Source organism: Henckelia pumila, chromosome 4 (genome assembly GCF_033568475.1).
Source record: "Henckelia pumila isolate YLH828 chromosome 4, ASM3356847v2, whole genome shotgun sequence".
Taxonomy (NCBI): domain Eukaryota; kingdom Viridiplantae; phylum Streptophyta; class Magnoliopsida; order Lamiales; family Gesneriaceae; genus Henckelia; species Henckelia pumila.
The window spans coordinates 139,834,642-139,853,793 of NC_133123.1; the positions used below are offsets into that span (position 1 = coordinate 139,834,642).

The 19,152-nt window shown below is 30.9% G+C and overlaps 1 protein-coding gene across 1 annotated transcript; it reads left to right on the plus strand.

Moving 5' to 3' along the window:
* Window positions 1-3,265: 3,265 nt before the first annotated feature.
* Window positions 3,266-7,767, plus strand: LOC140866327 (uncharacterized). The gene is made up of 14 exons (XM_073271298.1): window positions 3,266-3,554; window positions 4,626-4,737; window positions 5,093-5,205; window positions 5,394-5,516; window positions 5,652-5,845; window positions 6,053-6,128; window positions 6,233-6,315; window positions 6,409-6,497; window positions 6,581-6,612; window positions 6,695-6,748; window positions 6,831-6,872; window positions 6,963-7,041; window positions 7,284-7,354; window positions 7,442-7,767. The coding sequence occupies exons 1-14, from the start codon at window positions 3,384-3,386 to the stop codon at window positions 7,532-7,534; spliced, it is 1,332 nt and encodes a 443-aa protein (XP_073127399.1). The 5' UTR covers window positions 3,266-3,383; the 3' UTR covers window positions 7,535-7,767.
* Window positions 7,768-19,152: the final 11,385 nt, after the last annotated feature.

Genomic DNA, 19,152 nt, shown 5'->3' on the forward strand with positions numbered 1-19,152 from the left:
AGCCATGGGAGAGTTAATTATAATATGTTGATGCCTTGATGAAAAGAAACTGGTGCGATTTCTTATATGATCAGGGGTATGATGTATATGTGCTTGAGTATGGCTAGCATGATATACGTTAATCTTAGTCGATAATGTACACGCGTTGCCTGAAATATTTGGCAGAGAGAGAAATTGAACTTTGATTTAGTGAAAATATATATATTTCAAAAAAAATGAAGAAAAATAAAATAAAATGTGATAGAATAACGTTGATCACAGTAAGAATCCATCCACCAGGGTCCTTTTCCTTATTTTCATTTGTTACAAAAATTTTATTACCTATTTTGAAATAAATTAATTATTTGTGGTGACTAAATATTTGACACAAATGTACGAATCATGTGCCATTTTATCATTATTTCTAAACAAATCCAACAGGTACGATAATATTCCAATTGTTAGTTTGCTTCGACCAAAAACAAAATTAATTAATTGCGAGACTTGTCGGCATCTATTCCATGCATGCAATGCCAAAGGGTGCGTTTTCGAATATAATGAATTTAGGCTTTATTCATGCGGGTTAAGATATATCAAATATTCCGCTATTATATGTGTGAATTTACAAGTATATAATATATGGCATCTACTGTGAATGATTGAATTGATTTAAAAATTATATATATCTTTCTCGTGAATTCGTTAAAATAAAAAATTTAAAAAAAATTACTTAGTACGTAGGTCTTTGTAAAATTCGTAACTTGTTAAGAATCGGATTCTTGACAAGTAATTTTTTTAATATCAATATGTGATTAATTTATTTAATTTACTAGTATATGATTAATTCATGACACATCTTTCTCGTGAATTCGTTAAAATAATTTTTTTTTTAAAATACTTAGTTCGTACGCTTCGTAAAATTAGTAACTTTTTAAGAACCGGAATATGTATAAATTATTAGTCCATGTATAAATTATCTTATCTATTCTCACGTTCTTTTCGTTATACTATTTATCCATTTATTAATTATTTATTTTACATTAATTAAATCACTAATCATTTATCTTAAATCAATCAAATCATTAAATTTAAATTACTATATTATTCTTATAAATAATATTATTCATATTTTATTAATTCTTAAAAAAAATGTAAATTTATCATTTTTATATAAAATTTAATCAATCAAATCAAATAAAATATAATTTATCTATCAAATCAAAAACTATATTAACTATCATTTTTTATTTATTTATATTTGAGATTTTTCTTTTTTTAACGATTTTTCATACCATGTGTTTTTTATTCTCCATAAAAGAATCATTATTATCATCATTTTTAATAACAATTCTTGTGATACAGTCTTCATCAATCACTTGCATTTTTCTATCGTTATTATTTAATCAAACGATCTCTTTGTTATGCTAAAAATATTTACTTGCAAAGAATAACAATAATTTCATCATTCTCATTTGCATTCTGGTATGTTATCGTCTTCCATTACTTCGTTAATGATCAATGTATTTGTTGGACATCACATTTTCTTTTGATTTCTCGTTTTTCAAAATTTACTGATCTTTTTTTTTTGCCTACAATGCTCTCGTTGCTGAAATTTTTGATTGAATTTTGAATGTCTTTAATTACAAATGTTAACATTTCATATTTTATCTCAACCGTTTTGTTGCATATTTTTCTTTATTTATTTATTTGATTTAAAATTTGCATCAATGTAATTTTACATAGGGTGACAAATTTTACATAAATTCCGACCCGTCCTGATTTCCGACCCATTCTCGTCCCCAATATTTCCCGTCCCGAACTTTTTTCGACCCGAGTGGTCGGGATTTTTCCCGACCCGATCAATTTCGGGATCGGGATCGGGATAGGCAACTCTTCTCGACGGGATTCCCGACCCGATCCAAATATAAAAATAATATTTTTTTAATAATACTTTTTAATTAAAAAAAATAAATTTTTTTTAATTTTATGTTTTAATATTAATGTTTTATAATTATATACCATATAATTTTTTTATATTTATCCTTTCTAATATTAAAATTGAGTTATAAATTTTTATTTTGTTTTTTTTATTATTATTATTAATTATATGTTTTTTTTTATTAATCAAGTAGTTGTTTTAGTTTATTATGTAGTAAAAAAATGTTTTAGTTTTTTAATGGTTATGTATAAAGAAATTTTAATTTATTTGTAATGTATTAAGAAATTGTTTGATTTTTTCATAATTTTTTTTAAAAAAATATTATTCGGGATTACCCTCTCCCGACCCGACGGGATCCTGAATATTTGGGTCCCGACACTACTCGGGTGCGGGATCGGGAGAAAAAAAATATCCAAATTTCTATCTGGACGGGAATCGGGTAAGAGGGTTACGGGACGGGTCCCGATCCGATTCCACCCCTAATTTTACAGAATCTTTAATTTAATGTGAGACGTATCCATAATTTTTCTAGACTTTTTTTTGATTTACTAACTAACCCGTAGTAGATTGATTAACATAGATATATTTACAGACTTCAATAATATTTAAATAATATCAATCTTATAGTTTTGCTAAAATAATTGAAGATGTTCATCTCCAACTCTTGTAAAAATGTTCATTCGTTAATGTAACATCATCTCATAAAATAATTGTTAGATTTTTTGAGAAAGAAAAATAAATAATTTTTTAAATTTCAACTTTTATATATATGATATTTTTGTGTTGGTTTGTTCTTTATTTACTATTTTGGATTAAAACTTAATTCCACATGAATTGATTTATTTAACACCGACGTGTAATTTAATTTATATATATATATTAATAAAGTTTTAAAATCTGATATTTTATTGTATTTATGAACTCATGATATAATGATTTAGTTTAATACGTCCTTACGAAAATTAAACCTAACTTATAGTATTACTCTAATGATAAATCTAATATCTTATAATTTATCACGTCAACAATATATCATTAATTACGTTTATGTGTAAAAATATGCACAATTTGATGCATTCGCTAGCTGGGCCTTAAAACATTAATATCGACCCTGCATGACCTAGATATATGTTTGTTTTGACAAATATCTCATAGTGCGTATATAAATACATTGATTTATGTGTAAAGATATGAACAATTTGATGCATTCACTAGCTGAGCCTTAAAACATTAATATCGACCCCCTGCACAACCTAGATATATGTTTGTTTTGACAAATATCTCATAGTGCGTATATAAATACATTGATTTTTTACTAAAAAAAATCTGACTTGTCACTCTCTTCATCGCCTAGTTTTTCTTCACTTGGCTATTATACACTAACTCTTCCATTGCTGTGTGTATACATGCATATTTAAGAAAACCAATTAGCGCCGTAGTAAACAAAACGAAGGCTGAGATATGGATGAGGTGCGCCGTACAGGGGGGGTTGAGCCACATGTTCGTGACATTGTTCCTCTACTGCTTCGCCGAATCCATGGTGGTTCCGTCCATCACCGACGTCACCATGGCGGCGGTTTTCCCCGGAGAAGACAAGTGCTCCTTGGCCATTTATCTCTCTGGAGCGCAACAAGTGGTATGTAGATCCTGGCCTGGAATTATTTACTACTTTGCCAAAAAAAAAAAAAAAACATAATTTTCAGTACAAAATTAAAAAAACAGAGAATATAAAATGTATTTTGTAAAAAATATATACATCGAGTATTCAATAGATAAGAATTTTCATATGGTTTTATCACATGTAAAATTTTCGCAAGCGAAAGCATGAATTAAGATGTTGTGGAAGAAGAGTGGCATATATGAGGGAATTAAGTCACTTAAATTAAGAATTATAAATTTTAATTTTTTTTATATAAACACTAAACAAGTTTAAGTTTTAAACCAGTGGAACTTTATTCAAAAAAATTTACTCAAATTTCAACCACCTGACTTCGCCCAACCAATATTATTCCCACTTTTTTGGTTAATTTAATATTTTATATTATAAATAAAAATTAACTATTAGTTCATAAATAAATAATAACAATATAAAAATTTAGTTTTATATTATAATTATTTATATCAATTAAATTGCTTAACTATTTTAAAAATTCAAAATCAAATCTTTAGAAAAAAAAATAAAAGATCATAAAAAAAGGGAAAATTGTTTTTTTTTCCCATTAACTTGTCCATTTTTTGTTTTGGTCAATTAACTTTTCAAATATTGATTTTGATACACTTTGGTCCTATGGATGACGTGATACCAAAAAGTGACGATGTGGCATCGGTATGACACCAAAAAATACTGACATGTTAAGTTGTTACGTCATCAATTGAATCAAATAACCTAAAATTAAAATTTATTAAACCAAAACCAAATTTTAAAAAATCAATGACTCAAAAGTTAAAAAAATGGACAAGTTAATTAACTAAAAAATCATTTTCCGGTTTTAAAAAAAAACCAACATAAATTTAAGTTGCAGGAGAGTTTTGATATGGTGAGCTAGCACTCAATGTGGTCACAACACCGATCGACCAAGATGATATTCACTTATTGGACGTATATGATGTAGCTCAACAGTATGTGCGCACAATATCAAAACCAATTGTTTACGGGCGCTAATTTAGGGAGTTTTGATATAGCTCTATTTTATACGTGCTATTGCAGATAGTTGGGTTGGGAGCCCTAGTGGTGATGCCCATGCTAGGAAATCTATCGGACACGTACGGAAGAAAGATTATGCTCACCATCCCTATCACTCTTTCCATCATTCCCCTAGGTAATTAATTAACACTCTTTCTTAAATTGTATATGTAATATAATCGAACCATAATTAATTAATGGGTTGTATTTCATGAAAGGTGACCTGAATCTTGCAATGTAAACAAGTACTAGAGCTTAATGTATTTCATGAAAGATCAATTGAAGTTTGATTAAAATTTTTAGAATAATGGATGTTAGTGCATTAATTCTGTATTAATATTCATGAGTGATGCTTGTATTGATGATGCTATTCAGAATTTTAAGTCTGATTCGGTGACTTGTGAGCATTTGCACTCAAAAACTTGTATATATTTGATATCTAGCTAGGTCATGTGACAAACAAATGATAAATCTTTGAATTGAAATTACAGTGGTGCTGGCTTGCAGCATGACCAAGTACTATTTCTACGCTTACTATGTGCTCAAAACCATGATTGCCATGGCTACTCAAGGGAGTGTTTCATTTCTTGCTTTTGCATACGTGGTACGTTACTTTTCCATTGGAGCTAGCTACTATTGAAAAGGCCAATGCACCCATAATTTTAAAGAACTAGGGAGTGATTTTTGAAATTTGATGAGAAAAATTAGGAACTAATATATTACAAACAGAACATATCAAGAAAAAGATTCGATTTTTGTTGATTTTTTCGAGTGTATGGGATATGGTTGCAGGCAGACATTGTACAAGAGAGGAAACGGGCTTCGGTGTTTGGAATCGTATCAGGCATTGCGTTTGTTTTCACGGTGTTGGGGAATTTTTCGGCCCGCTTCCTCTCCACTTCAACTGCATTTCAAGTACTCGCCTTTTGTTCCTTGTTCTATATATGCATATAACAAAACAAATTATACATGTTTATCATGTCCCACGTACATGTTTATCTATAAGTATCATTTTTGTGTTCATTAATGTATATATATATATATATATAGGTTGCTACTGCAATATCGGTGATATCATTGGTGTACATGAGATTGTTCCTCCGCGAATCATTGATCAGCAGCAGCATTTGTGCAAACAAGAGCACGGAGACTGAGTGTCTACTGCAGAAAGCTCCTGCAAAAAAATGCCTGCTGTTCAAGAATCTACTTTCACTGGGTGATAGCATTAGCTTGTTAAGAAATAGGTCAGTTTTGTTTTAACAAATTTCATCTAATAACATGGCAAGTATTGTATCACATGGAATGTGTAAAAAAAAGTTCATTGAGTTTTGGCCGTGAAACCAATGGTCAGATTGGAATCAACTCCGTATTTTGAAGGACGATTGATGGTGGGATTATTTCCGCAAAAAATCTTCTAATGCATGTTGTTCTTTTATCATTTTGTTCTGCAGTCGGCCCTTTTTAAAAGCAGCAGTGATAGCATTCTTCTATAATGTTTCACAATTCGGCCTCTATGATTCATTAATGGTTCGTTTACGTTTTAGTGATTCTGGGAATTGAATATGCTGCATGAGCTCTTATTGAAGATATCTTCTGTTTTTTTAACCCTTGGCTTTATAACAATAATCCAGTATTGCATGAAGGCTCAATTTCACTTTAACAAAGATCAATTCGCCGATCTAATGATAATTTCCGGAGTTGCAGGATCTATATCCAGGTGGTTTTACCTTGAATTGACCTTATCATTATCAATTTATGTTCTGATCATGCGTTTGCATCGCGTGATGGCATTGCATTTGTGAGCTTTTCAGCTGATCATCTTGCCTGTATTCGGTCCTTTGGTGGGAGAGACAAATATGCTTTCTATAGGCCTTTTTTTCACCTTTGCTCATGTAAGTGAAAAACTATTCGAGGGACATTTATTCATGTTGAACATGTACACACAGGTTTTGAAAACAAGCTTAACTTCTTGATTGCAGATTTTACTTTACGCATCGCGTGGGCTCCTTGGGTACATTCTTGTCCTGTTTTCCAACAATTGTTATTTGTTACCAAGACTTTCTTCATGGCTTGTTGCTAATTCTTTTTTGCAGGTTCCTTATGTTGCGGCAATGATGTGCATTGTGTCTGTTTTTGCTCTGCCATGCGTGAGTTATCTGTTTCTTGCCACAATGTTTTGTCTCGAGCACAAAGTTTTTTGGACTTAATTATACATCAATGCATGTGCAGTTGAGGAGTATTGCTTCAAAGCTGACTGGTCCAGATGAACAAGTAAGTTTTATATGATATTTGGGTTGGAATGTAAATATGTAATGGAAAAAATGATGAGATTGAGATTTGAAATCTCCTTGACTGCCGTAGGGGAAGGCTCAGGGGTGCATTACTGTCATATTTTCCTTAGCTGGAATTGTTGCGCCACTTGCTTTCACTCCTTTAACAGGTATGCTGATTCCATAACCCTTAGCTTGCTGTGTTTAAAATAAATTAATCGTCGAGTCGGAATAGCTAGCTGTGTTTATGGTGGCGATCACTATTCACTTGTTGCAAATGTATCTCTCAGCTGAAACACATTGATCGTTACATAAAATTAGTCATTTTTCTGCATTGGATATGAGCAATAAACTCAATGTAATCTTCTAATTCCCTTTTCTTTCCTTTTTTTTTTCCCCCTCCTTTCCAAAGCTTTGTTTCTAGGAGACAATCCACCATTCCATTTCCCTGGATTCAGCATCTTCTGCTCTGCCATAGCTACTGTAAGTCCATTAGTCAAGAAGTAAGAAAAGATCATGACTTTAAACTCGAAAACGAGTTTCATCGTAACGAATCTTGATCAATGGCAGATGATCGCTTTGATTCTAAGTATGATGATCAAGCCTGGTCCCGCGAGAAATATCAGCATCAATTCTTCAGACCCCGCACAGCCATTAGTTTAATTAAGAGTACTATTGCTGCTAGCTTGCATGTTGACATGGATTATACTGATCATTATCGTTATGATCAACGCATAATGAAAAAAATATGTACGAAAAATGATCCCAATTAATCGTATTAATAACATATGTAAAAAGATAATCAAAATCCACTAATAATGTAAGATATGTTTACTCAAAAAAATATTCGGATATTGGAAATTAAATACGTGAAATAGAAGTGAAATTATAATGTCTCTAAAGTACACACACACATATATGATAAAGGTGTATGTGTTGTGGATACATGTGCGTGTGGCTATGATTTCATTTTTTTTTTTTTTTGAGGAGAATAATCGTTTATTATTTCTGCATATAAAAGAAAGAATCTTATTCTGCTTCCCTGCCATAGCTGTTACACTTCTTCTTCCTCCAATCACTTTTCTGTCAGCCCTATTTCTGATCAGGATCTATTCTCTACAGCTATATATGCTAAAATATTATTAACCAATTAATATTATCTGGTGATGCTACGTACGTCTAAAGGTGGGAAATAAATGTTTGGATTCGGCGGATATAACCTTGAAACATAGATTAACTTTTAAAAATAAATAATTATCCAAAATTTAAACGTCATGTCCAGTCAATGCATCGATCTACTTAAGGGGATGATCATATATATATATATATATATATATCTGCAACTTTCATTTGGTGGAAGTCCGGCGACTTGCTTCGCATCGTGTTGAGAACATATACATAGAAAAGGATGTTCAAGTAGTTGATTTTAAGATACACGTGACAAGATAAATATTTCTTTTATGTTAAACTGTGATTTTGTTCCATAAATTTGATATTTTGTTATTTTGATAGCTCGTAGGTTACATTTTAGTTTGTCGCGTTATTTTTATTTTAAATTTTTTTTTTTAAATGATGATGAAATGACATGACGGTGATTCAACAGTACTAACACTTTCGAATTAAAATTTTCAAAAATTGTAAAACACACACTAATTAAAATTGAAATCTAATAATATAATAATGAATAAAATCTACACAAAAAGACTTAAGTGATCAAAATTGAAATTTTCTCTATCCCCTTATATGCATTATAACATGTAATATAATGCTTATATCTTAAAATATTTGATATTATTTCTCCACCATCTATGGGTCTAGCTCGCGTATAATGGAGTTTAATTTATGGAAATAAAGTTAATTGGTCCAGCAATTACAAGCTATATATGTATTCTAAAAATGGATGATAAATTAAGATAAATTTAGAGCAAGTTTTTGTATAGTTATTATTTTTATGCACATAATAAAATTATAAAAAAAATGGAAGAAAGTAGGTAATTAGTGGCAATGTTAAACACATTGAACAAATACGATCGTCGGCTACGGTCGGTATGATCACTAGAAAATGTAATTCGATAAATAATCTAATTTGTATGAGTTGTTTAATTAGATAGAAAATCTCTACGCCTCATTATATATAGGGATGGTTTTTCGGTATACCGTACTAAAAATATTGGTATGAAAAAAATTCATATCAATATCGATAGCGAAATTTTGAAATTTTGGTATGGAAAAAATCCATATTGATACCGTATAGATATAGAAAAAAATTTGTTATACCGAAAAAATATCTGTATATTGAAAAAATTTCGGTATATATATATGGAACGAGATTGAGGCTTTGAGCATCGATATACTCGATCCATTTGAAGACGAACCAAATGAATGATAATTTATTTTTGTTAATAATTTATGAACCTCATTGAGTTGGGTTTGAAGTTTGGACCAAAAATGGATTTGGCTATATATACATAGCTAGGTTCATATATATTTTTATGGATCTCCTCTGTTCAAAATAATTTTGAATCATTTGATTTAATATTAGGATATTATTTTTATTTTAGTATGAACTTAATCGGAGTAATTTTTAATATGAAACCAGCTTTAATTAGGGGTGGCAAATTTTTAAAAAATCCCGACCCGTCCCGATTTCTAACCCGTTCTCGTCCCGAATTTTTTCCGTCCCGAACTTTTTCCGACCCGAGTGTTCGGGATTTTTTCCGACCCGATCAATGTCGGGATCGGGATCGGGATAGGCAACCCTTCCCGACGGGATTTCCGACCCGACCCGAATATAGAAATAATATTTTTTAATAATATTTTTTTAATTAAAAAAATTATTTTTTTTAATTTTATGTTTTAATATTAATGTTTTATAATTATATACCATATAATTTTTTTTATATTTATATTTTTTAATATTGACATTGAGTTATAATTTTTTATTTTGTTTTTGTTATTATTATGAATAATTATATGTTTTTTTATTAATCAAGTAGTTGTTTTAGTTTTTTTGTAATGTACTAAAAAAATGTTTTAGTTTTTTAATTGCTATATATAAAGAAATTTTAATTTATTTGTAATGTATTAAGAAATTGTTTGATTTTTTTCATAAATTTTATTCAAAAAAATATTTTCATAGAATTTTTTTAAAAAAAAATATTATTCGGGATTATCCTATCCCGAACATTCGGGTCCCGACCAGGGGCGTAGCCAGAAAAAAAAATTACCCTGGGCTAGAGGATTCGATAAAAAAATAAAAAAAAAAGAAATTTATTATTTAAAAATTAAAATATAATAAAAAACTAATTTATAATCAAAGAACACTTGCAAAACATTTAACGGTAACTACAAATATTATATAGTGATAAAAAAAATATAAATTACTAAAGATGTGATCGATGTTTCAAGTGACCTGACTTCGAAAAATTACTAAAGATGCTATGAAAGTTTAGTGAAAGTGATGATCATAGGTTTTCACAATTACAGAGGCGTGAATAAAAATTCAACTCTGCCTCGTACTACCCGTTCATGATTTTGTTCTTCTATTACTGGCTTGAAATCAACTTATGCTTCTAGTCTGCAAAGTATACTGTTCTATCTTCTTTAGCATAAACGGAAAGAAACAATTCTGTTTACTTACCTGCCAAACAATTTCAGTACTTCTTCTGGCAACTTCACCAACTTCTTGCTAAGTCCTGGAGTTGATATAAAATCAAGCTGATTCTATGTTCATATGAATATTCTTCTCTTGAACAACTGATCCAGCTCTTCAAATCAACTCCTTTCTAGACATAGCATATTCTGTATCTTTCTGAGTTGATGATTCATAGCTTTGGAGTTGTTCAACTAACATACTCCTCAGTACAATCGGAAATTCTACCGGGTGGATTAATTTTTACGGGAGCTTGAAAGGTTGAAATTGGCTTAACCCTTTTCTTTTCTTTGCTCACGGTTTCTTGACTACAATCTGAATGAAATCCATTTCATTTCATATATAAGTCCCACGTGTGATTCCCACTTGCAAGAAAATTGCATTTTGGTCCCTCAACTTTGGCATAATTGCAAATTAGTCCCCGGACAAGCGATTTAATTCAATTTCAATCCTAAATAATTTAAAAATAATAGAATTTAATTCTAAACTCTAAATATTCTCAAATTAAATATTCTCGGATTCAAATTAAATCATTTCGGAACTTATCGCATTTTAGTCCTTGAACTTCTCAATATTTGCAAATGGGTCCTTGCTCGGATTTCATCCTCAAATTCAATCTTTGATATTTATCATATTGGAATTCACATCTTAAATTCCATAAATATCAATTCAAATATTTTTAATCTTTTAATTTAAGAATTCCGGATATTAAAATCTTAAAATCCGAAAATCCTCAAATTAAATATTTCTGACCCGAAATTGAAATCTCTAATTTTCATAAATTCTTAAATTCATCTTTTCACTTTTATTCGGAATTTAAATCTTAAATCCCGTAATTCAGAACTTAATATTTTTGGGTCTTACAATTCCTCCCCTCTAAGGAATGATTTCGTCCTCGAAATCGCATTCGATCTTACTGCTGATTCTCGTAAGATGTATAGCTGACTGAAGTAATACTGACTTCAATTCTCTGAGCTTTCAATATCTATTCTGATATCTTCTCTTCTATCGTATTTTAATCTTCTTTCTGATCACTTCTGCAAAACATATAACCACTGAGTCAACTTATATCTAAGTTGCTCTTTCTCGTGATCGAATTCTGCATCAGTTAATCTGTCTTGCTTAACATCTTATCTACTTCTGTTGTATCTGAATTGAATGCACATACATATTCTAGCTGATATTCTTCAGCCAATGCATATGGATAACAATTCATCTATCTGACAATTCGAGTATTAATCCATAAGCTAGATCAAATACTCATAGGAATCAATTCTGAAACCTCTTTCTGAACCTAATGATGCTCGGAAAAGAACTTCTTAACTGATCATTATGTTCAGGCTTCAAATCGCTATTTGTTACTCATCTACTAGCTCTGTTAATGCTACTCTATTCTTATTCTGTTCGAAGCAATCTTCACATTCTCTATCGTTTTTTGACTCTTATCTGGTCTGATAGCTGATATTTCTGTAAGATTGTTTCAATATAAAGACAATTCTGTATTTCTGATCAATCAATCATCAAAATATTTTCTTTATATCTATCAAATAGCTGTCACAGAAATCATAGTAATCACGTGGCAAATAATCGATCAACTAGTACCGAATCTAGTACTATAGTTCTGAGCATATCCTCGGAAATCTGGATAATTACATCTGATAGTCCACTAATCAGAGGATGGTATAATGAAATCTCATACAACCAAACACTCAGAACATCTGACAATCAATGCCACAATCTAGAAAACAAATCTAAAGTCTTTATCTTGACAATAGATTTCAATAATTCCTGTAATCTGATCATCTTGCTAAATGCATAACCAGTATCTTTTTATGTTTGTATCATATCTAATACAACATATTCATGAATCTGTCAAAATCTACTACAATCTACATTGCAAAAGCATGATGATTCAAGTAGATTAGAACTAAAGTCGTTTACAAAGTTGATCTGATTTCAACTCTTATGTAACTAATCTGTTACAAAAACCACTTGAGTTCTTCTTTTCGACTTCTTTTACTGGAATTTTAGTATTGGTAATGGTAATTCTCTCGTATTTGTTTTCAGTTCTTCTTCCAATACTAATTTCCAAGTACTGACTACGTGTAAGTTATACATGCTTAGACAACTGAATGGATATTAAATCTTGTGTCATATACCTCTTTCAGAATCTGATATTCCATATCTAGAATATCTGGCATAATCAAACGATTATTCACCGCAAAAATTCATCTGTTCTGCTCTGCTGTCTTATCTCTTATCTTCATCTTGCGTTCTCAATCAATATTTTAGTGCTTGATCTTAAGATCCATGTTGCGTTTATCTTTTCAAACCAATCGAGTTTAGCTTGGATCGCAACAATTCTGATCGTTTGATTATCTGTCAAGCATAAACATTCAACAAGTATATATATTTGTACTCAATAAATCCATCAATTATCTAAAACCCATAAATCTTGCTTATAGTCTGAATCTGAATTTCTATCAGTTACGAGCCAAATACATCAAGATACACTGAATAAACACATCAAATAATCAATAATTCTCAAATTTCAAATCAAAGGAACTCGCTCAAGGAAATGTCAGTCAAAATCAAATATTCTGAATGACAGCGAGTGAATCAAAGTAGACTCTAGCAAAGAATAAGAGTCAATCAATATCAATCGAGGTCAAATAACACAACCTCAGAATCGATAGCAAGAAATTCAAGAATCAAGATTTCTATGATGGAATAGCTTCAGCAAAATTGAAGAAAAAGCTCAACTGTAACTGATTTTTCTTATTATCTATTGATATAAGTTCATTTATTAATTCTTAGCTGACAATAGTCGAATATAATCTTTTCGACGTAACTTATTGTCATAGAATTAATCATCATTTCGGTACTACATAACTCTTTTCTACTCAATCTGCTAGCTGTTTCTGAAGTTCTTCATTTCAAGTAATGCTCTTCTATACGAGTTGTCATAATACTTTTGTACTAGACACCACTCTATATAGACCTGCATTCATGTCGTAGACAAATCGATATATGTCATTGAACTATTTCTGTACATTCTAATCATTGACATATCTGTCAATTCTAGGTTAATTCTGTACTAGTTCAATATATCAACTAGACTTCTACTGACATTCTTCCACGATCAAACGTGATATAAACAGTACCAACATAATAGAAATTTATTTCTGCAACTCATATCATAAATTGCTAGTCATGTCTATTTCGTTATCAGTACACGGATTCAATTAACTGGTAACTGGTACTCAGTTATTGCATTAATATCTATAATGCATTCTAGCTTAATATCTCACACCTGAAGCACATTCAATCTTATTTCCTCAATTCTGTATTTCATCTTCTATGACTACGCAAAGGCAAAATCTCAGCAAATACGATGAATAAAGGCTCATCAGATACAGATTATAGCATAACAAATCACTGATCTATGAATGTATGTTATGCAATCAATATATAAGCGGTTAACTAGAATTAATTCACTTACCTGTAATATTCTTATCTGATACAACTTGAGCCTTTCAATCTTTGCTGTTGTTGCCACTATCTCTTGCTTCAAAGCTATACTGCTATGAAAGTTTAGTGAAGGTGATGATCATAGGTTTTCACAATTACAGAGGCGTGAATAAAAATTCAACTCTGCCTCGTACTATCGGTTCATGATTTTGTTCTTCTATTAATGGCTTGAAATCAACTTATGCTTCTAGTCTGCAAATTATACTGTTCTATCTTCTTTAGCATAAACGAAAAGAAACAATTTTGTTTACTTACCTGCCAAACAATTTCAGTACTTCTTCTGGCAACTTCACCAACTTCTTGCTAAGTCCTGGAGTTGATATAAAATCAAGCTGATTCTATGTTCATCTGAATATTCTTCTCTTGAACAACTGATCCAGCTCTTCAAATCAACTCCTTTCTAGACATAGCATATTCTGTATCTTTCTGAGTTGATGATTCATAGCTTTGGAGTTGTTCAACTAACATACTCCTCAGTACAATCGGTTCAAAACCTTACCTCAACACGGTTCTGTTCTATATGAGGTTCTGTTCTGTCTGAGGTTCTCATGCTATCTGCACAATCTGTCTTATTCGCTAACAGAAGCAATATATATGGCTGAGATTATAAAATACAATTGCAGTATAACATACATATAATCTCATGCTTCTGAATAGAACACATACTTGCAAATACTCATGCTTTTTCACATATTACATGCTTAAAATGAATTCACTTAGTCTAATGAATTCAATAACTCAAGTATACATATCAGCATATAAGCATGTAATTCTTATCTCAATAAAGCAAATAGTGTTCATCAAGCAATCATAGTCACATACCATTCTGTAACACAAGTAAAGCAGACTCATGCAATACTATAAATGCATGTGACTCAATCTACCCCTCTCAACTTCTATCTTAGTCCAAAACTTTATGCTCTGATACCACCTGTTGTGGGGACCCGGGTTGCTAATCTCATCTTAGGGCAATTAACGATTAATAGACAATTAATCGAACAATAAAAGAATATTCAAACCAAGAGCAAACAAAATTTTTTTTTTTTAAAGAAGGCCCCTCGCTCGATCGGGTAAACTTTACCGATCGAGCGAGCACAAAGTAAAAACTCTCGGGTCTGCATCCATATTGGCCTCGCTCGATCGGTGAAACTTTACCGATCGAGCGGGCATAAAATCTCAACCCTCTGTTTTGCAAAATAAAGGCCTCGCTCGATCGGTGAAATCCTACCGATCGAGCGAGCTGTATTTCCAGAAAATCTGCAGGAAACACTCTTATTGTCAACCATGGAACATGTATAAATATACTCTTTAACAAGCTGCTAAATACTATACATGCATTGACAAATTAATCCTAACATTCAAATACATCCATTCTTGAATATAAACTAGGATTTACAGATACATGTACAAGATTCCTTGTCTTCTAACATGTTTATATATAATACATATCAGCTGCTTAAAACCCGAGTCTCCACTTCTAATCATTCAATCTCGTGCTATCCAAATCACATTTGACTTGCTCATGCCCCCAACCTGATGCAATGCACACATACAAACAAAGTAACAACCGGATAACTCCGGTGAGAATAAATCTCAGTATGAAAGACATGCATATACATCATGAAAGAATATGGAATCTATATGTCATACTAATCTAAAATCATAAAACATGTAATAACATGTAGATCATAGAATCATCATCTATTCTTGAATTCTTAAAGCATAACGATTCATCTACAACAATAGCACACATTCATATCTAGAATAGCGTATTACAACATGCTAGCATTTATAACTGCATATCTAAACCATAGAAAATTCTAGGTTAATGCATAAATGCAATGCATGTGCCAAGGAATAGGCTATCAAATATGATACCAATAAGCTTAGTTCTTGGGATCCCGGGAAAATAAAATCTTTAACCGACCACCAACTTACCCAATCGAGGTGACGTAAATATCTTAATTCCCCTGAATTTGTGCAACTATAGTGAGTCTTCTAGCTCTGGAAGTAAATTTACATTCCGTGCCACTCAACTACAGCCCTCCAAACGTCATATGCACTTTAGGCCATTCTGCCCTCTGTGCTATTCAAGGTAGGGTTCAAGATGAATGCAACATAATCTGTATGCATTAATCAAATAAATACTGATAAACATCTTGAACACATAAGTCAATATTCATAGCAACAAAAGCAAGTAAATCACATAAGAGCACTTAAACAACTAAGTATGTGATTTCAGGATAACTCAAAAACCACCACGTTCTCGAGTTGTTCTACCTGGCAAGAATAATGTCAACTCATATCTTTCATCGCGATTCAAACCTCTTGAATCTGTTGCTAATGCTGATCATCTCAACGCTAGCCAAATCGGTCATACTATGTTGTTCATTACAATCAGTGCTACTTGAAGGTGTTTTTTATTCCACTTCAAATACTTCAAGTCATTCGAACTCGAACTCGTCGATTCAACTTCGATAATCTTCAATTCAAATCTGAAATAGATTATAACATATCTAAACATCAATGTCCAATCTGAATCGATGTTTCTTGAAAGCTTATACAGTTCAAATCTTGCTAATACAATCGAAATTCAAACCGACGTCGCAACTATTCGAGTCCGATAAATCTTTCGATTCAAATATCATTATATCTTCATTCTCAACATAATCTCATATTCAATTCATCCACAATAAGCTTAAAGATCAGCTCTAGACATTCATAATGTCTATCAATTCAAAATCTTGAACCGACGGCGTAACGGTACGATTTCGAAAATCCCAAAGGCTTTAACATCTTCATAACAAGCATTTCAACTCAATAGCATTACAAATTCAGTAGCTTACACACGTGCATATCAATCCCTAAATTTCAGATTTTTGATAAATCTTTCAAAATTCATAAACATGTTCAAACGACGATCTTTTCTCAATCCGTCTTAGATGTGCTATCGTCGTATATGCTAGAACATATTTATACAATCAAATCTTAATTCTAACAACAACTTAAAAATCAAACATGGTAGAACTTCATAAAACTTACTTCAAAACGAAGCACTCGGAGCTGTGATCGCAAATATATGTTCAATCAGAAATTCTACCAGGCGAATTAATTTTTACGGGAGCTTGAAAGGTTGAAAATTGGCTTAACCCTTTTCTTTTCTTTGCTCACGGTTTCTTGACTACAATCTGAATGAAATCCATTTCATTTCATATTTAAGGCCCACGTGTGATTCCCACTTGCAAGAAAATTGCATTTTGGTCCCTCAACTTTGGCATAATTGCAAATTAATCCCCGTACAAGCGATTTAATTCAATTTCAATTCTAAATATTTTAAGAATAATAAAATTTAATTTTAAACTCTAAATATTCTCAAATTAAATATTCTCGAATTCAAATTAAATTATTTCGGAACTTATCGCATTTTAGTCCTTGAACTTCTCAATATTTGCAAATGGGTCCTTGCTCGGATTTCATCCTCAAATTCAATCTTTGATATTTATCATCTTGGAATTCACATCTTAAATTCCATAAATATCAATTCAAATATTTTTAATCTTTTAATCTAAGAATTCCGGATATTAAAATCCGAAAATCCTCAAATTAAATATTTCTGACCCGAAATTGAAATCTCTAATTTTCATAAATTCTTAAATTCATATTTTCACTTTTATTCGAAATTTAAATCTTAAATCCCGTAATTCAGAACTTAATGTTTTCGGGCCTTACAGTTGTTTTCTCTATCTTTGAATTTTTTTTAAAAATCAAACCAAACAAATCTCACAAATATATTTTAGAAAATAATTTAGTACAAATATTGGTCTAATAAAGAAATTTAACTGGACAAGGTTATATATATACTATAACTAATAATAATAATAATAATAATAATAAATCAACCCCGGGCTGGAGCACACCCCAGCCTTTGGGGTGGCTCCGCCCCTGGTCCCGACACATCTCGGGTGCGGGATCGGGAGAAAAAAAAAATCTCAATTTCTATCGAGACGGGAATCGGGTAAGGGGATTACCGACCCGATTTCACCCCTAGCTTTAATGGGTCCTGAATCCAATTCAGAGAACCGAATTGATTCACCTTGAATATACATAGACCGGAAAGGATTATTGTAATTTGTAAATTATAACTTTAATTTGTAGCTCTTCCCCTATATATGTGCAAATTAATGACGTCTATAAAGAGCTAAACGGAGAAAATGCATTGAGATTTGAAGCGAGTTAATTTCGGTTGGTAAGAAAAAGCCAAAGTTATCATTAAGCCTACAATAAATACTTGGATGAGTACTGTTTGGTTTAATACATGTAAGATGAGGTGATAAAATATTTATGATATAGAGAGTATGTAATTAGGATATTGAAAAATATGAGGTTTTGTTTGTATAAGTATTTTAAAAACGTTTTTAGTGTTTATAAGTGAAATATTTTTAAAAAAGTTATTTTCCAAATATAATTTTCAAAACAATTTTTTTATGGTTCTGGAATAAAAAAAACTATGGTTAAACGATATTTTAAATAATAACACCATTATAGAATTGATGTTTCATTTTTAAATTATATATGCTCTCATTGGCAAAAAAAATAAAAAAATTATGCTATCATGATCTTCTCAAATTTAACTAAATGTAATAATTAAAATAAGGGAAAACTGCAATTTTCGTTCTTTATATTTGTCATTTTGCAATTTCGATCATCTATGTTTTCATATTTTAGTTTTAGTCATGCATGTTTCGATTTTTGGCAATTTCAGTCCTTTTTATTCAAAAATGCTTATGTCGTCAGCTCACATCAGCACTGCATTTGTGCCACATCAGAAAAATGACTAAAATTGTCAAAAAAATAAAGATAGCGGACTAAAACTGAAATCTAAAAATATAGAGGACCAAAATCGCAAAATAATAAACATATAAGACTAAAAAAACAATTTTCCCTTAAAATAATTTATTTTGAAAATTTTCTGAAACTCTATACTACATAGTTAAATGATAATTAAATCCGTAAAAAAAATATAAATAATTTGAAACATGCGAGTATAAACAACAAGATTCCAATTCATAAGAAATATTAATGTTCATTCTATATATAT